The following is an 18,312-nucleotide window of genomic DNA, read 5'->3' on the forward strand; positions in this document are numbered from 1 at the left end:
TTCTCCATTCTATTCAAGCCCAGCACTTAACCACGAGACCATCACCTTCCCATAACTTACCTGATTTGTCATGAAACATGGTGAGATGCTATGGCATTTTGGGCATGTGGCACGTTTCTCTGGATATGAAGTATTCTCCAATCAAATCAAATCAGTTTTATTTATATAGCGCCAAATCACAACAAACAGTTGCCCCAAGGCGCCTTATATTGTAAGGCAAGGCCATACAATAATTACGGAAAAACCGCAACGGTCAAAACGACCCCCTGTGAACAAGCACTTGGCAACAGTGGGAAGGAAAAACTCCCTTTTAACAGGAAGAAACCTCCAGCAGAACCAGGCTCAGGGAGGGGCAGTCTTCTGCTGGGACTGGTTGGGGCTGAGGGAGAGAACCAGGAAAAAGACATGCTGTGGAGGGGAGCAGAGATCAATCACTAATGATTAAATGCAGAGTGGTGCATACAGAGCAAAAACAGAAAGAAACACTCAGTGCATCATGGGAACCCCCCAGCAGTCTAAGTCTATAGCAGCATAACTAAGGGATGGGTCAGGGTCACCTGATCCAGCCCTAAGTATAAGCTTTAGCAAAAAGGAAAGTTTTAAGCCTAATCTTAAAAGTAGAGACGGTGTCTGTCTCCCTGATCTGAATTGGGAGCTGGTTCCACAGGAGAGGAGCCTGAAAGCTGAAGGCTCTGCCTCCCATTCTACTCTTACAAACCCTAGGAACTACAAGTAAGCCTGCAGTCTGAGAGCGAAGCGCTCTATTGGGGTGATATGGTACTATGAGGTCCCTAAGATAAGATGGGACCTGATTATTCAAAACCTTATAAGTAAGAAGAATTTTAAATTCTATTCTAGAATTAACAGGAAGCCAATGAAGAGAGGCCAATATGGGTGAGATATGCTCGCTCCTTCTAGTCCCTGTCAGTACTCTAGCTGCAGCATTTTGAATTAACTGAAGGCTTTTCAGGGAACTTTTAGGACAACCTGATAATAATGAATTACAATAGTCCAGCCTAGAGGAAATAAATGCATGAATTAGTTTTTCAGCATCACTCTGAGACAAGACCTTTCTAATTTTAGAGATATTGCGCAAATGCAAAAAAGCAGTCCTACATATTTGTTTAATATGCGCATTGAATGACATATCCTGATCAAAAATGACTCCAAGATTTCTCACAGTATTACCAGAGGTCAGGGTAATGCCATCCAGAGTAAGGATCTGGTTAGACACCATGTTTCTAAGATTTGTGGGGCCAAGTACAATGGCTGGAGAAGCCCAGGTGGACACTCATGTTTCACCTGACTGTAGTAGATAGATGATTAAGGTCAAGATGTTGGGATAAACTGATTGTCTGTCTGGGTTGGTGTCAAACAAGACCCAAGGCAGTGCCACAGAGTGATGGATTCAGTGATGTGTAGCTAAGCACATGCGCCCAGAACCAATGGTGACAAGGACTCGTCGAGACTGGAAAAAGAACCATTCTTGTTGTGGTAGAGTCTCAAGAATTGGTGCAAAGCCAGGAAATATAAATGTACTTTTGGCATTTGTCACAGCTACCCACCTCATGACTCACCTCATGCACGGTCAGTAGATACCCTAAAGGAGTACTGAGATTGGCCGAGTTTTGGATTAGTTAACTTGCCTTTCATCTTCTCAAAGCTTCATATGAGAAACGATACTGGTATGGATTGTATCACCCTAACCAATCTCTGAAGTTCTGTTTGAAAGTGTCCACTTATTCACAGTACCTGAAGACAAGGTGTTCCCATCCTTGATTGTTACCCCAACTTTTAGTAATAGTCTACAGGTTCAGGGTCATGGTTCATGTACAGGTTCCATACATCTAGACAAACACTCCAGAGATGTAGGATCTAGTTCAGCATAAACAAAGGAAACCATAGCCACAGTCCAAAGACAGCCTAGACTAGCCACTAGGTGTGCACAGCAGACAAACCCAAAAAATATCAGAGTAAAACCACCAAACTCATACATGGGACATACTGAGGAGTGGTAGAGCAAGGCCGGAAGTGAGGCTTTAACTGGACCCCACACTCGAAGGTGACCTACCTTCAACCTCTACCATAGGGCATCAACCTGGTGGGCAACAAGAGGTTCTACAAATTACAAATCCTCACAAGAGCTAAGCACATTAGATAAGAAGCAACATACCATCAAACAAACACCCCTAGTATCGATTAAGTCATCCCGCAGTCAACGCCTTTTGTAACAAAGTGCTCTTGGCATGGGTAAGGTTTAAACCTTGCTGGTACAATGCCTTGGGAGGGTATTTGTTGTGACTTGGCACAGTATAAATAAATGGAATAGTAAAATCTGGCATGTTTCAGCCTTAACGGATGAATGAATTCTAACTAGTGCCCCTCGAACTGAAATGTGTTTCAAAATGTTAATGCAAAGGGGAAATCCTTATTCTATTCTTAAATTTAATAGATTTTATTTATCAAACGTGAAATGACAACATAAGTCGCCCCAAGGCGCTTCACAAGGGTAAGGTCTCACCTTACCTTGTCCCATCTTCATTTCCACTTTGTTGTTAGGGGTTCAGTTTTCTTCCTTTGGAAGTCTTCATGGGTCCGCCTGGTTTCTACAAAACAACTTACCAAATTTCATTCAGTGACGTGGATCCTGTCCTCTTGCCTCAGGTTTGTTTGTCCATATATCTGGTGTAAAAGTGCTGAGAAAAAGGCAATTGGTTCTTTCATTATTTTTTAGGGTGTCATGCTTTTTCAATTTGGAATTTGTTCAGATTGACTGCTTGTTGTTGCAGCTGGTTTGCCTCAGGTCTTTCTCCGTTCATGTCCAATAATCCCCAGGTCCCTTTTGGGTTGGATTTTCTGTTTGGAAATGGATTTTTTTTAAATCACATCTGTGCCTTTGTTATTCTCTGTAATTTAAAACCAGTTGATGTTATTGACATTTGACTTGGTCTTCCCCAGAGATCAGACAGATGTAGGCTCAACAAATTATTAAAGGACTCTTTCAGCCAATTTGGCTTCTATTCCGGGTGGCCAAACACCAAATTTTAAAATGATAGAGTGGGTGACCTCTTACTATTATCTAAAAAAAATCCCAGGAACTGATCTGAATTCAATACAGTGGAGATTCGTGGGCATAAAAGTGTCCAAACATCAAATAGTAGTAGGTACAAGTCATGTTTTTCAAGACATGAGGATTTGATTACGAGGATCTGAATTGTCGGATTGCTCTTGTGTAGACTTGTATTGGTTTGTAGTCGAGACAGAAAGTCAGTTGTTATATAACAAGCTTTTTATTGAGCAAGTTAGTATTTCTTTATGACTAAGAATCAGTTCTCGAAAATGTCTCTTAAAGGTCACGGCTCAATGCAATAAGTGGCAAACCATGGTTGAAAACACACATACACTTAGGTGATGGGGGCTTCTTTGTAAACCGTAGATGCAGGAAGGTAGTTTCCATGGCAATAGGAGAGGTTGGCATGGTGATATGGAATCATTGACCTGGAGATTAAGCATGACAATGATCCATGACTGTCTCTACCCTTCTATCCAACGGTCTTAAATTCCCTCATGAAAAAGCCAGAGTTGATAAAACGCCTCAAGTGTGCATATCGGAAGGCAATGCTCAGTCGCTCATCCAACTTTGCTGAATGTAAGAGGATAGTTGGGGGTATAGGAGCACGGATTTCCTGCTAAGACGGGGTTCAGACCCAAGAAAACCTCATCAAGACTTGGACAAAAGGTGAGATTAATTCAAACTCAACTCATCAGCCTGTCTGAATAAATCCACTCGTAGAATTTAGATCTATACACAATCTTGACATTTCTTCCTTTTCGGGGCCAAAGCTCATGCAGCAAATATCTTTACAGTCGATTTGATTGATTTATTTTGCGTTGGTAATATCTCAGCCGCCTCTCTCAACAGCGTGCCCAGGCTCATCAGATAAAGTGCACTTAGGCAGAGTATGAACCCCTTCCAAGGATGAAACTAAACGGGGGGGGGGGGGGGGGTTGCAGCTTAAAGCAGGATTGCGTTCCGTCCCCATCTGTTTTGTGGTGACCAGTTTGGTCCTTGCACCTGCAAATCCAAAGTGTGAAGTATTACCACCTGTGCATTTATACGCCTGATTTTGTGTGATTAACTTCATTCTGGTCTGTCTCACTCTCTCCTCGCATAGATCCACTCCCGTCCACCCTATTATGTCGCCGTGAGACAAACTCTCTCTCTTGAACACAGTATGTCTCTTATTCAACCTCAGAATCGTTCAACCCAGTGCCTCCGTCATCTTCTGACACATCATTGCAGCAGCGTGACTCACTGAAAGCCATTTAAAGTGGGCGGACGACATGCCGCAGGTCCTTCAGAAGTTCCGGTTTCAAACTGTTTGAGACAACAGTTCTTGGATTTGAGCATTTGTCAGTGCAGTATGCTACGCATGGCGGTAATGTTCGGCCACTATCCTTGCAAAAGTGTAGTCATCTGTGAGTTTGTAACTCACAGACTGGGACTGTAATTCTTTGCCTGATGTTCTCCTAGGTAGCTTTTTTGACAGGAAAAAGTGGTAACACCAAAATCAATGTGTTTAGTTTTAAGTTCAAACACAGCAAAAGCCTCCAAGAACAATAACAGCACTTAATGATTGCAAGCGTAGATGAGTTGTTAGATCTTCATCATGCCAAGCTAGTCTTCATTTTTGTAGCTATTCATCCATTCATTGGTTACCTTCTGCCTTTCATCCCCTAAACCGTGATTGTATAAACCGGATATTCACACTCACCGGACAAAAGCAAGAGTCCCAATGCTTTTGTATGGTTTTCCATGTAATAAACACTGTGTATAACGGATTTTCGCTCACGTAGGACAAACCATCCTGTCTGATCGCAATGCATTTCCATTAAAAACTCCTCACATGTACCGGATAGAGTAGTCTGGATGTGCCCAGCCACAACAGAAGTACAAAATGAAGTTCAGTACTGACACCCGCCGATTCAAGGAAAGTGGGTTCCGTATTTCCTTGATTAAATGCCTTGCCGTTCATTTTTTCAAACCATGCTCAGACCCAGCACCTAAATGAGGCAGGGTGTAATTCAAGGCTGGTGATTACTAACAAAACGCTACTTGCTGCCTGCACTGTTATCTGGTGTTAGGTTTCACACATATCCCTAGGTGTGGCGAACCAAACCACTTTAGATCAGAGCCCTCTGCATAGCTGCAAATCCTCCCCAGAGCCTGACGTACACCTGCTTAATGACTGAGACCATAAGGGCTTGTACGTTTTCACTCTTTCCTCTCTCGTCCTATTTTAATAGTTTTCAATGCACCCACCAATTACATTTTGATCATGGATCAAATACGTTTAGCAGAAAAGTCCACAAATATGACCAACTTTACAACAAGGAGTCGGAAAAAGATGCTCAAATGACCCACAATTCATGGAGAAAAATTGTACGGCCATGTCGTTGGTTTGGAGGTTCATGATTGCATAAAGAAGTGGAGGTCATTGAGGGACAAATTAATCCAGAGAAAGCAGCTGTTCCTGCAGCAAACTGCACAAAGACGTGACAGAGAACTTTAAAAGGGTCACGCACACACCAACGTCATTGCATGGCCACAGAGTTACAGAGTTGCAGAAGCATAAATCACGCTTTAAGATTTTAAGGTACCACTCCGCAGCGGACTTAGGAAAACATATGTTGTCCATTTTATACATATAATGAATTTTGTACATTTTGTACATATAGCGGATTTTCTCAGTTTTATACCTATAACACATTTTGATTATAAGGGACAAAATTAGTTGGTCCACCCATATCATTATGTGAGTTTTACTACAGAAACACGCTTTTTCCATCAATGCATGTGTCCATCACATTTCATGCCTACACTATAACCGCGGGGTAAAAAGTTGTAAAATTTGGTGCACTACTGAGATCAGTACTGTCATTCTTTTCACCAAGTTTCATATCTGCATTTCCAGTAATCTAGCACCCCCGAGTGGGTCAAATATGGAGATGTGTTTGCATGTCCAACTTTTGAAACTTCAAATATGAGGTGCCAACTAGATTCCTTGGATTACGCCATCGGCTCAAGCCAAGTTTAATACGATTGTCTCACATCAGTTTCCACCACCACGCATTTTCAGCAATACTGGATGAGAAGGTTAAAAACAAAAAAAAGCCAATCTTTCTGAAAACTGGCTCAGTTAACATTCAGTCCAAATGTCACAACTTCATTACAGCCAACTGAAATCAGTTGCAAATCTGGCAAACAGGAAGTGAGGTCATATCATAGCATTAGTTTGGGGACTGGGACCCCTTTGTGAGGAATCACAAAGAAAAGGTGCCATTTAACCTCTTGCAAATGCCTCTTGTGGAGGGGGATGCTCAGCCGTGAGCTGCCTTGGTCTCATGTTCTAATGTTTATCTCCAGTGAGTGACCTGTTAGTAAGAATTTGTCAAAACACTTTCAGACAGCAGGGCTGGAGCGAACTGATGTCAAAGGAAAACCAATCCATCCTGGTATCCTACCTTTGTTTTTAACATATAGTATTTTGAGAGAAAGCATGGTACTGAGTGCCTCAATCCAACATACAAAGTTGAAAATTAAACCTCTCCCTTAAAAACAACTGATATTCAAAAAAATTGTAAGTCAATAAGTCAAAAAAATTGTGCAAATGTGTTTTCAGTTTCGCCTGTCCGACGGCATCATGCGATTCTGCATCTGTTCTCCCTTTGAATGCCAAGGGTACGAGGAGGGCAACATGCAATGGCTTTGAAGCGTCATTGCCGCGAGCGCATCGATGTTGTTTTACCACGCTTGACCAAGCTCACGGTCACTTGGCCCATTCCTCGCTCTTCCCCCGAGGCCTTACCTGCATGTGAGTTACGACTCATGGAGGAGATATAGGAGCTGGTCATGATGTAGAAGGTTTCCGGTGAGGTTTTTTTTTATTTATTTCTCTTTTTTTTTTTTTTTTTTTTGTACTTCCATTGTCGTCAAAAGTGACTGATCGAGCAGATCAAGTGCTGTGCCGGTAAATGGCCCTGATCTCTTCGGATAATATTGAATCTGCTGTCTCACTGCATTTCGAGCGATGAGAACAATGGAGACTCAGTGGAGCTCGGATACATCACGTAGACAGTGAGAGATAATGGTCGGGTAAAAGGGCCACGGTTTAATTTGATGATGCCTAATTATGCAGAGACTGTGTTCTGTTTTCTGTCTGGTTGAGAGAAAACATCTACATTGGTTTTGATGGTCGCTTATTGCCGGCGGAGGAACGGCAGGGGTTGTAAATTTAGTATCTTATGGCACAATGATGTTTCTGATTCTCAAACATTACTGACCCGTACCGCCTTGTTAACGCAGTTACTAGTGTGTGAAAGTTACAAATGATTTGAAGGTTTTGACTGAAATGATCTGGCAAACTTTTTCCACTCACATAAATCGTACAAAAGCTGTTCATGTTTTTCCGATTTAGCTATAATGATAGCAAAACAAATATACAGAATCACTCTGTCGATATGTTCTGGATACAGGCTCTGTTCTGCACTGGGAGTTTTCTGGATGATATTGAATCTGCTGTGATGGATGCATGCATTGATGGAACTAAATCCACTAGGGCCTGACCGTTATCGATATTTGGGAGGCCGATATTGATACCCACATTAAGATACTGATATATCTGCCGATATATACATAAAACATGGCAATAATTTCTACCATTTAATTATTAAGCCCTTATGGCAAAGAATGTAATTTTGGGTTGATATGTTACTCTTTAAACAGAAACATTATTCCAAATAACTATAAATATAAACAACAACCTGCCAATGTACATCACACTGCCATTGTGCTGTCTTCACGAGGATTGACAGTCACTGCATCGCATCACTCATCATGCGCCATGTGCCTATTTTAAACCCCCCCCCCGCATAGCAACCACCTGACTCATGTTGCAGTAAAACGCCCTGCCGGACTGAAAATGAAGAGCAGCTGGTTGCTTTGCCTCTGTCTCCTGAAGCTCATGTGAGATGGTAAGGGTCCCAGCCATGCTTGACGGCATTGTAAACAATGCCATTGGAGTGCCCTCTGCTGGTCATATTTTGTTATGACACCATTTACAACAGCCAAGGTGTTTTTTCTGCATTGTTTATTCTGTAAAATAAAAATTTTCATATCAGCAACAATAATGCTGATATCAATCTGATCGCAAAAGGCTCATATCAGTCGATCTTATTTGGCACAAACACACAGGATGTGCAATGCACAGCAATTATATATACTTATATCCAGTGATGCCGGTAACGCGTTACTCTAATCTGACCACTTTTTTTAGTAATGAGTAATCTAACACGTTAATCTTTCCAAATCAGTAATCAGATTAAAGTTACTTCTCCAAGTCATTGTGCGTTACTATTATTTTTGCATTGTGGGTCGATAGCAGCATTAAACGTGGTCCGTGGGCAGGGGGTCAGGGTTCGACTGAACTGCCCACTTTAAGTGAGCTGTGAGCTTTTCATCCGCATTTTTTTTCAGCAGCTCGACTCGTCCTCACCTCTTAAAGCGCGGTGACAACAGCACACCTACACTGAGCTTTACAAAGACATTTTTATGCTTTTTTTTTCTCCGAGCTGCTCTGTATCTGTTGCTAAAAACAGCTGATCCTCCGCGACGCGTCAACAACTAACATTATTTTCCACTCAAATGCACCTAAACTCTCTTTCTGAGGACCACATGATGTGAAAACGCAATAAAACTTTCTTAGCTGTAAATCTGGTCATGTTTTCTGCATAAATAAATGTTATCCATTCTTTGTGCTCAGACGCCAAAGCAGGGGCGAATCCAGATAGAATGGGGGCGTGGGGCAAGGATGTGCCCCCCCACAACACCCCTAGATTAAAGGTCCAGTTTTGAAGCCTTTTTTTTTAGCTACAATTACTAATACTACTTAAAATAATAATAATTTCGACAAGTAAAATGTTTAGAAAGAATTTAAATGTTAGAAAAATGTTAGAATGAATTTAATAGTTACATTTATAAACAATGTAGGTTAGAAATAGCAGGTTTTACTGTTACAGTGCTGTCAATAGTTAAATATGAGGTCAAGAAAGACGTCTTTATTTTACTTTTTATAAAACAAGTATTTATTTTCATTGAAGTCAAGAAAGGGTGATTATAAAGTGAGTTTTGGCAAAACAGGTATCATTGTCATGTTGAGGTGGGTTGTTGTCGGCAGCTGGGGAAAGTAACTAAAAAAGTAACTAGTAATCTAACTTAGTTACTTTTCCAATTGAGTAATCAGTAAAGTAACTAAGTTCCTTTTTCAAGGAGTAATCAGTAATTGGATTACTTTTTCAAAGTAACTGTGGCAACACTGCTTATATCACGGCTTTTTGTGACAATTCTGTTTTATTTGTTAGTATGGCCACAGCAGACGTTACCCCCCTGAGTCTAGTCTGCTTGAGGTTTCTTCCTGTAATAAAAAAAAGCTTGAGGGAGTTTTTCCTGACTATTGTCACCAATGTGTTTGCTCATGGGTTGGGTAAGGTTTAAGCCCTGCTTATGTGTAGCGGCTTAGGGTAACAATTGTGCCATTTCAGAGCTCATAAGAATAAATAATGTCTGAGCAAAATACCTTCTCGTGTCATTGCATATGACCTATGCTTCTACTGTTCTGGGTCTTTCAGGAAGGTATCAAATGACAAATTTTTCCAATTTCTGCACCCCATATCTGAGCCTCCAGTAGGCATGATGATGACACCTAGATTTACTCTTCTTTTACATCCAGCATTGTCACATTACCTTACAAAGGGCTGGTAACAGTGACGGCCAATATGGCAGACAGCCAGTGGTTACACAACCGATAGTATCAGCTGCCTGACCTATGCACAGACACTGACGAAACCCCGTCTGTGATGAGAGTGAGACATTAGTGAGACAAAGAGATGAACATTTCACACTTGATTAGTTGTTCACCTCAGTCCTTTGAAGCAGTCGGTACTGTAGAGTGTAGTAAGGGTAAAGATTGTGTCCCACTTCAGTCCTGACTGTTTGAAGCTGTTTCAAGAAGTGCAATTAACACATGAATGGTTTCGGTGATGGCGGCAAAGAGCTGTGGGTTAACAATACTTCACAAAGGGTGCGTGGAAATAGCCCTCTCTGTAGTACCTTTTAAAAGGTGGCCATATTAAAATACGAAATGGGGCAAAATGGAGCCTGATAATCACGAAATGGGAGTAAAATGTAACGAAATGGAGCAGACTGACCCAGACTGACTCCAAATATGATTAAATTAATTACTTTTATTTGATTATTTTTGAGCAAAATGGAGTGAAATGGGGACTGATAATAACGAAATGGGGGTAAAACGTAACGAAATGGACTGACCCGTTGACTGAAGTTTCATTTCTTGAACAGCAGATGGCGCACCTGCCCCAATTACATCTACTAAGCGCATCTCACAAAAAACAAAAGCCAAACAATTAAATAAAAGTACTTTTTTGAAGTCAGTGTGGGTCAGTCTGCTCCATTTCGTTACATTTTACCCCCATTTCGTGATTATCAGTCCCCGTTTCGCTCCATTTCGTCCATTTCGTATTTTAGTATGGTCCTTTAAAAGGCGACAGTAGTTTCCCTTCATTTCCAAAGTTATGCTCCGTCCCTGCAGTTCTGGATACCTCCGGCTATTTGAGACACGCCTCCTATGACCTCTATTTTTGCCTTGTCTACCTCTCTCCAGGGTCTCGTGGGGGAACGGTATGGCAGCATCCGCGTGCCTGGCGAGGTGAACTCGGCAGAATTTGAGATGATCCTGGACGCAGCCATGGAGGCGGGGCTGGACACACACATTTTGGAAGAGTGGTACTGCAGGGACGAAAACTCCGTGCCACCCGCATACTACCTCAAACCCAAAGCCCAAATGTTTAAGAACTTCCAGAACTCTGTAAGTGTGCATTCAAATCACAGGTATTTTTATTTTCCTACATCGTACACAAACCTGGTGTGTAGCGTTTGAATTTTGTATTAACACAGCAAGATGAAAAAGAGGGCTGATGAAAACCCTCCTTTGATCACGTCTTTGTGATGTCATGATGATACCAGTTTTACCAGTCAATCACAAATATTTTTCTGATCAATATAAGCTTGTGATCAACTCTCTAGCCCTATTGGTTGCTGAGATATAGCAGAAAATATGTTTTTTGCAACATCTTTTTGTTGGCTTTGACTGTGATTTTGTCCAAACTTCTGCAAAAGTTAATCATTTCCAGATAGCTGCCCAATAAGTATTCACATCAAATTTAGTGAAAATCTGTTGAGCTGTTTTTGAGTTATCTTTGTTCAAAAACAGACACACACAGGCTTAAATACCCTGCTTCACTGGCACACAGGATAATGAGCCGTCATATGAATGAAATGATTTCTACAAAATGTTCGCTTTGGAATAAAAGCTATTAAATCTGCAAATTAGATCTGCAAATATTCAAAAAAGTGGGATAAAATTGACATATTTGACAAAATTTGCACATTTTTTTGTTCTGATATTGCACCATAGGGAATTCTGGCAGGGTTATCCTCTCTAACGAGTGCCCCGTTAGGGTCAAATATGTGGAAATGCTGCCAGTGCAGTAGATGGCACCACATTTTCATGGATACTCAACAGAATGTATCAAAGAATCAGCAAAACATACTCATCAAAACAAACATATCGGCATTCAAACCCTACAAATTTTGCCCTTTGGCACCTTGGACCTTCTTGTTGTGACTCCATAATCAATACACATCATTACACAAAATATTTAAAGGAAACACACAAAGTTGCAGCTTTATTTTCGCCATTATTGACTGTGAAATATATTTAAATAGCTGGATTATTTATTATTGAAATCAGTGAGTGTGTTGCAACTCGTACATGAAAAAAAACGCAATTTTAACTATTATTATTCTTGTGTTTTCCCTTTTCCAATCAGATTTATTGTTAATTACTATTATGTTGCATATAAGATGTGAGAAAAAGATATATATCAAAAATGATTTCATCATAATCATGTCAGAAACTGGAAAATTTGAAACATTTTATTCCATAAAAGCAGTTTTTCTCACATGTGTCTCCAATGTAATCATGATGAACCAAATCATTTCAAATTTTCAGGCTACAAATATGCCAGTTTTGGTCTTTATACTAAAAATGTGATGAAGCACATTTCCTCAGTATGCGAGGCGAGTCCTCGGGCTGACCTCTCTGTCCCGCTCAGATGGAGTCCAGCAGCGCGGCCAAGACCAAGAACGACAAAGCCTGGAGGAGCGTGTCGGAGGAGATCAAGAAGATATTCCGCACGGCGGTGCTGCAGCTTCAAGAGAAAGGGTCCATGAAAAGCACTCAGGCCAAGAAATTCCTTTGTTCTGGTTAGTTTGAGGTTTTTAAGTTTGAGGTATGTTCCGACTTTTATAAAGTCAGGAACATACGCTGTCCGTTGAGTTTTTGTGATGGAGTGATGGTCTGTTGTGCGGTTTGAACTTTAATATCTGTTTTTTGACACTTGATGACTTATATGGCCAACTTGTCCGATTTAAAGCTACAGTGTGTAGGACTTAGTATAAACGGAGTGTAGCATTCATATCTATTTGCACATTAAAGTGAAATTACTTGCAATAAAACCATAGAAATCAGAGTCTTCCATGTCCTAATATTTATTTGTGGTGCAAATTTGGTGAGAATCCGTGCAGTTGTTTTGATGTAATCCTGCTAACAGTAATCCTTCAAAACCTATGTGAAACTTGATCCAGAATCCGGATCCGGATCACCTCCAAAATTTAATGGTCTTCCTTGGCCTAATATCTATCTGTGGTGAAAATTTCATCAAAATCTGTGTCAGTTTTGACGTAATCCTGCTAACAGAGAGACAGACAAAGAAATAAATAAATAAACACCAATGATTTTATGTCCTTGGCGGACGTAACAAGCAATATGTTTACATGAACTTAGAAGGTCGCCCTTTTTGTCTCCATGAAAGTGGGCGCATGTTGCACCGCAGTGTTGATACAGTAGCCCAAAACATGCAGACATGCTTATCCCTCCTTTTGCATTTTGCAGCAAAATTTTCAGTGACTGCATAATGCAGTCTGCAAACCCACCACTAGATGTCATTATATCCTACACACTGTAGCTTCTAATAACAAAATTCAACTCTAATTGTTATGTTTAATGTCCAAGTTTTGCAACACATCTGATGTTACAAAATTAATACATTTTTAAGAACTTAAACGCCATTTTTACATCATCATTAGGAAACGAACGCATCATGACAAACAAAGCTCCATTATTATCTTTTAATGGATCACACTAAACCTTTATAGTAATTAATCGAGATTCAGTGTCACTTTTCCTCTTTTTTGTCAGTACTTTTCTGTGTTGTATTCAGGCTGATTGTTTTGTATTTTATCATAAATTTGGATTCAGTGTTGGTTGTTGGTGTCATGAAAAATAATGTAAAAATCATGACTCATAAAAGTTGTCCTTCTGAGCTCTCATGTTAAACACCAAGACGTGGAGTGTTTTGCACGGCGCCGGGGCTTCGATAATCAAGTTACTGCTGCTAAAACTTAGATTTCCATAAGAAAATGTGGATGTGTTGTCATGTGTTTGAGTGCAGCTTACAGGGGAAACAAGACGACTTTGCCACTCACACCTATTTATCCAGCCGCCATCTGAGCAAAGCAGCACAGGAGATGCTGGCGAAGGTTAGGCGAGGGAGTTTTGCGCTACAGTTCAGTCGTTCCAGCGCTTGAAATTTTATCAACAAGGCTCAAGAGGAATTTGTCTAATCAGAATACAAAAAGGTCTCAAAGCTGTTCAGCTTTGCTGCTACAAGAATCTAAATCCAGCTTGTTTGATGGCGGCCTTTAGACTCTCAGTGAGTGAGAGAAAACCTTTTTTTTTTTTTTTTTTTTTTTTTGTCGTTTGTTGTGTTCAGGTAATTTTGGTATTTGAGTAAGATCAACTTTTTTCTGTTCTTGAAACCTTCTTGGGATTGTTATCAATCATAGTGTCACCGTAAACGACATCATCTTTTTCCCCAAAAATCACAGTTTTTGCCCTTTCATTGAGGATTAAACTGGAGTGCCAAGTTCCCCGCAAGTTAACGGCTTAATTAAAGCCCAAGACAAAATGGCCATTTTCAGCAAAAAAATGGCTACCATTTCCAAACAAACAAATCTACGCAAATAATTTTGGGATGGGAACAATGTCAATGACTAAATTGTGCCCTTGTTAAATTAAGAGAAAAGTTATCGGACAGTTTTTAAGAAAATTGGGTCCAAATACCCAAATTGTCTGTTGTCTGCATAAAAATGGCCGCCATTTCTAAATAAACAAATCTACGCAAAATAATTTTAGGACAGGAACAATGTCAATGACCAATATTGTGCCCTTGTTAAATTAAAAAGAAAAGTTATCAAGCCGTTTTTGAGAAAATTGAGTACAAATACCCAAATTGGCTGCTTTTGGCATAAAAATGGCCGCCATTTCCAAACGAAAGAATCTGACTATAATTTTTTTTTTTATTGAAATATGTCAATGCCCCATATTATGGCCTTGACAAATTAGAAAAAAGTTATCACACAGTTTTTAAGAAGATTGCCTTTCAGTACTCAAAATGGCTATTTTCGCAAAAAATGGCCACCATTTCCAAATAAACGAATCTACGCAAAATAATTTTAGGAGAGAAACAATGTCAATGACCAATATTATGCCCTTGATAAATTAGGAAAAAGTTATCAGACAGTTTTTAAGAAGATTGCCTTTTAGTACTCAAAAAATGGCCACCATTTCCAAACAAACAAATCTATGAATATGATTTTTAGACGGAAACAAAGCCAATGATCCATATTACGCCCTTGCCAAATTAGAAAAAGGTATCAAACAGTTTTTGAGGTATTGCAATGAACGCACAACGACACCAATGGCGTCGACGACAACGGACGTGTGTGCGTGTGTATATATATATATATATATATATATATATATATATATATATATATATATATATATATATATATATATATATATATACACTCAACAAAAATATAAACGCAACACTTTTGGTTTTGCTCCCATTTTGTATGAGATGAACTCAAAGATCTAAAACTTTTTCCACATACACAATATCACCATTTCCCTCAAATATTGTTCACAAACCAGTCTAAATCTGTGATAGTGAGCACTTCTCCTTTGCTGAGATAATCCATCCCACCTCACAGGTGTGCCATATCAAGATGCTGATTAGACACCATGATTAGTGCACAGGTGTGCCTTAGACTATATATGTATATATATATATATATATATATATATATATATATATATATATATATATACACATACATACATACATACAATATATGTAGTTTTACACAGAAACCAAAATTATCACAAGAGTGTACGCCAATATTTCGTTGCTAATTACTACACTAACCCCTTTGCTGCATTAGCTACAAGAGACAGACCAGTGCCCTCACATGCATGTTAACTGCATATGTCAGTTTAAATGCTCAAAATGGCAGCAGTGCTCAACACCAGTAAAACATTTTGTTCTTTGTCATTTCAGCCTTGGAAGATGAGTTGGACTTTGCTCTTGGGAAACAAACTCCTGCCTTCCTCAGGAAATGTGTCTGCTACATTCGCAAAATCTCCAACTTCGACCGCTTTGCCAAACTCCCCGACATGGCAAAATACATGGATATTGTCATTAGCAGCGACCGCGTCATGCGTAATCAGGAAGCCTACGAACGTCTGCTGAAGGTGCGTGATGAATTCATCCCCACCATCGTGGCCGCCTCCAACCTCCGAGTCTACTCGTCGGTCACGCACTGCGACATGAAGCTGGGCTACTCCCAAGAGGTGGAGAGCCACTACGTAGAAGGTCTGTGTAAACAGTTCTACGAGGACATGGTGGACATCATTCAAGCCACGGTCCAGCAGAACTTTGACACCGAGTCTGACAAACTGTACGACGAGGTTTTACAACACCTGTCGCTGTGCAAAGCCTATGCATCGCTGTACACGTACAAGAGCGAGTCACTGGATTACATACAAGAGTACCTTCTGCCATTCAAGGGGAGCAGAATGAGCCCTCTGGTGGTGTACGGGGGGCCGTGCACAGGAAAAACATTGCTGCTCGCCGAAGTCGCCAAACAGGTGAGCGATTTTGACCACTCTTACTGTGCGCTCGTGTTGATCAATGTACAGCAGAGTATGAAGGAGCCTACAACTGTTCCATTTCTTCTTGTCAAATGCTCACTTGTCCATTTGTGCGTCTCTCTGAAGGCCACCTATCACCGTGCATACCTCTGATCTCCTGTCACATGCATGACGTGCATATCTGTCAATGCTTCTAAAATCTGTGTGCATATTTACCCGTTTGTTGAACCGTATTCACCCACTGGTTTTGCGTGCACCATCTGGCTGCCCGTCTACATTTGGATCACATCGTAGGATTGCACAGCACGCGTGCACAGATCTACCCCTCCTGTCCAATCTTAATAATAGATGCCTCTCCACTATGTAAGGTGAGTTCATAACATTCACGTGTTGTGGAGAGTTGTACAAAATGTGCAATAAAAAGCAATTATTTACAAAAACCGAAAGATTTCAGGGTAACTGTGATGCTGAACTGAGAAAGTATGAAAAATGTGACGCTGGTGAAGTCAAGACGGTGACGGCACAACAAACTATGTGCAGATCGTTTCATCATGCAAAGCATTAAAAGTTCAGGATGAGATGAATATAGTGGGGGGACTGTGAAAATTGCAAAAGATGTCAGTGCATTTTTGCAATAAAATGTTTTTTTATAGTATTGAATGAATCCTTGTTGTTTCAATCCATTAGAGCTGCAGTTGTCCATCTTTTTTATTTTTAATTTTTATTGTTGTTTTTTTAAATTAACACATCATGTTTTATTTCCACTTGGGGCATATTTATTTTGTAATATCACTATGATATTTTTTAATTAACATATTTCTGCATTATCAGACATCATTTTCCATAGTGTTTTTTTTTTTTTTTTGTAATTTTAAAAAAACACATAAAGTTGTATTTTGTTATAGTTGGCTAATGCATTTTCCACATAAACAAATATAGATTTTTGTGGCTAAGATAAATACAAATGTTTCGTTTCAAATATGTGCGTGTCACCAGGAGGACTCAGAAACAAATTAGAATAATTTTCTTGAAATTTGGGGAAGTGATGGGACTTCGACAAATGAATGGGGTTATTTCAGGACTGGATATTTACTAAAAAAGGTTTTCTGATAAACAGTCATAGAATTGTGGCATTTTGAGGATGTACAACAATGATCAACCACATTAAACTGTAAAAAATTGATTAAAAATAATTTTGCAAAATATTGCCCCTTGAAATGAGTGTTTCTTTTTTTGTCATTCTCATTTCATCAAGATTGTGGAAAAACATGAGGGTGGAGACTGGTTAATGCTACGGTATGACTCTATAGGGAGTTGACAACTTGGAAATATAGCACAGAATACTGGAATTAACAAAAAAAAAGTAGTTTGGGCATTGCTTTTGAATAGGTTTTTAAAATGATCAAAACTTCTAAAATCCAATAATGTAGAAATTTAGCTTTTTATTACAGTATCATCCATAGACATGTAGTCAAGAATAGTTATAGAGATTTCCATTATTTTTGTGGACCTGTGTCCTTACTTAAACTCAAAACTACTCATTGCAAATACCGTATATATTCATCTCTCTTTTTCCCCGTCTCGCTCACTGGCGCAAAAAACATGGCCGCCGACAACAGTATTGCCCCAAAAATGTCACTCGAAAAGTGTCAACAGAGACTCGAAACTGAAGTTGCCCTCCTTTACAGGGTGTTTCTCATGGAAAACAAATTCTGAATTAAAAATTAAAATATAATTGCACTTAAAAATGCATATTTTTCTGTTCATCATAAGAATTAAAAGCAGCATCCATATTCAGTCATATGTAAAATGTAATAAACCTTGATCCTTCTTGGTGTACTAACGAGCCCGACCTCGTAGTGTTGGAATAGTAATTAGATCCCTCCGCTCTCGCTGGTGAGCTTTGATTATTCTCGCTGTTTGATTGTGGTTCTCTGACTGTTCCTGGTAGGATACAAGTTAATTACATTCACAGTAAATTTAGGCAAACATCTGAGCCTCATAAAATTTTCAACATTCCATCCTCGTTCCATCACTGTGGTATAGTTTTTTAATTATTCCTATAATTAATATTGTCTGTTGTCTTGCCATTTGTTTGCAATCTTGAAATGTTATT

The 18,312-nt window shown here is 39.7% G+C and overlaps 1 protein-coding gene across 5 annotated transcripts in view; it reads left to right on the forward strand.

Moving 5' to 3' along the window:
* Positions 1 to 18,312, forward strand: part of LOC117504992 (NACHT and WD repeat domain-containing protein 2) — a 54,077-nt gene that overhangs the window by 31,803 nt on the left and 3,962 nt on the right. For 4 of the 5 annotated variants that reach the window (XM_034164500.1, XM_034164499.1, XM_034164501.1 and 1 more), the window contains 3 exons: positions 10,740 to 10,943; positions 12,253 to 12,403; positions 15,604 to 16,193. In XM_034164500.1, coding sequence (XP_034020391.1) covers positions 10,740 to 10,943; positions 12,253 to 12,403; positions 15,604 to 16,193 — 945 coding nt within the window. Of the gene's footprint in view, positions 1 to 10,739; positions 10,967 to 12,252; positions 12,404 to 15,603; positions 16,194 to 18,312 lie in introns of those variants that run through there. The other variant, XM_034164502.1, reaches the window with a different exon arrangement.

This window comes from Thalassophryne amazonica, chromosome 23, assembly GCF_902500255.1.
Source record: "Thalassophryne amazonica chromosome 23, fThaAma1.1, whole genome shotgun sequence".
Classification (NCBI taxonomy): domain Eukaryota; kingdom Metazoa; phylum Chordata; class Actinopteri; order Batrachoidiformes; family Batrachoididae; genus Thalassophryne; species Thalassophryne amazonica.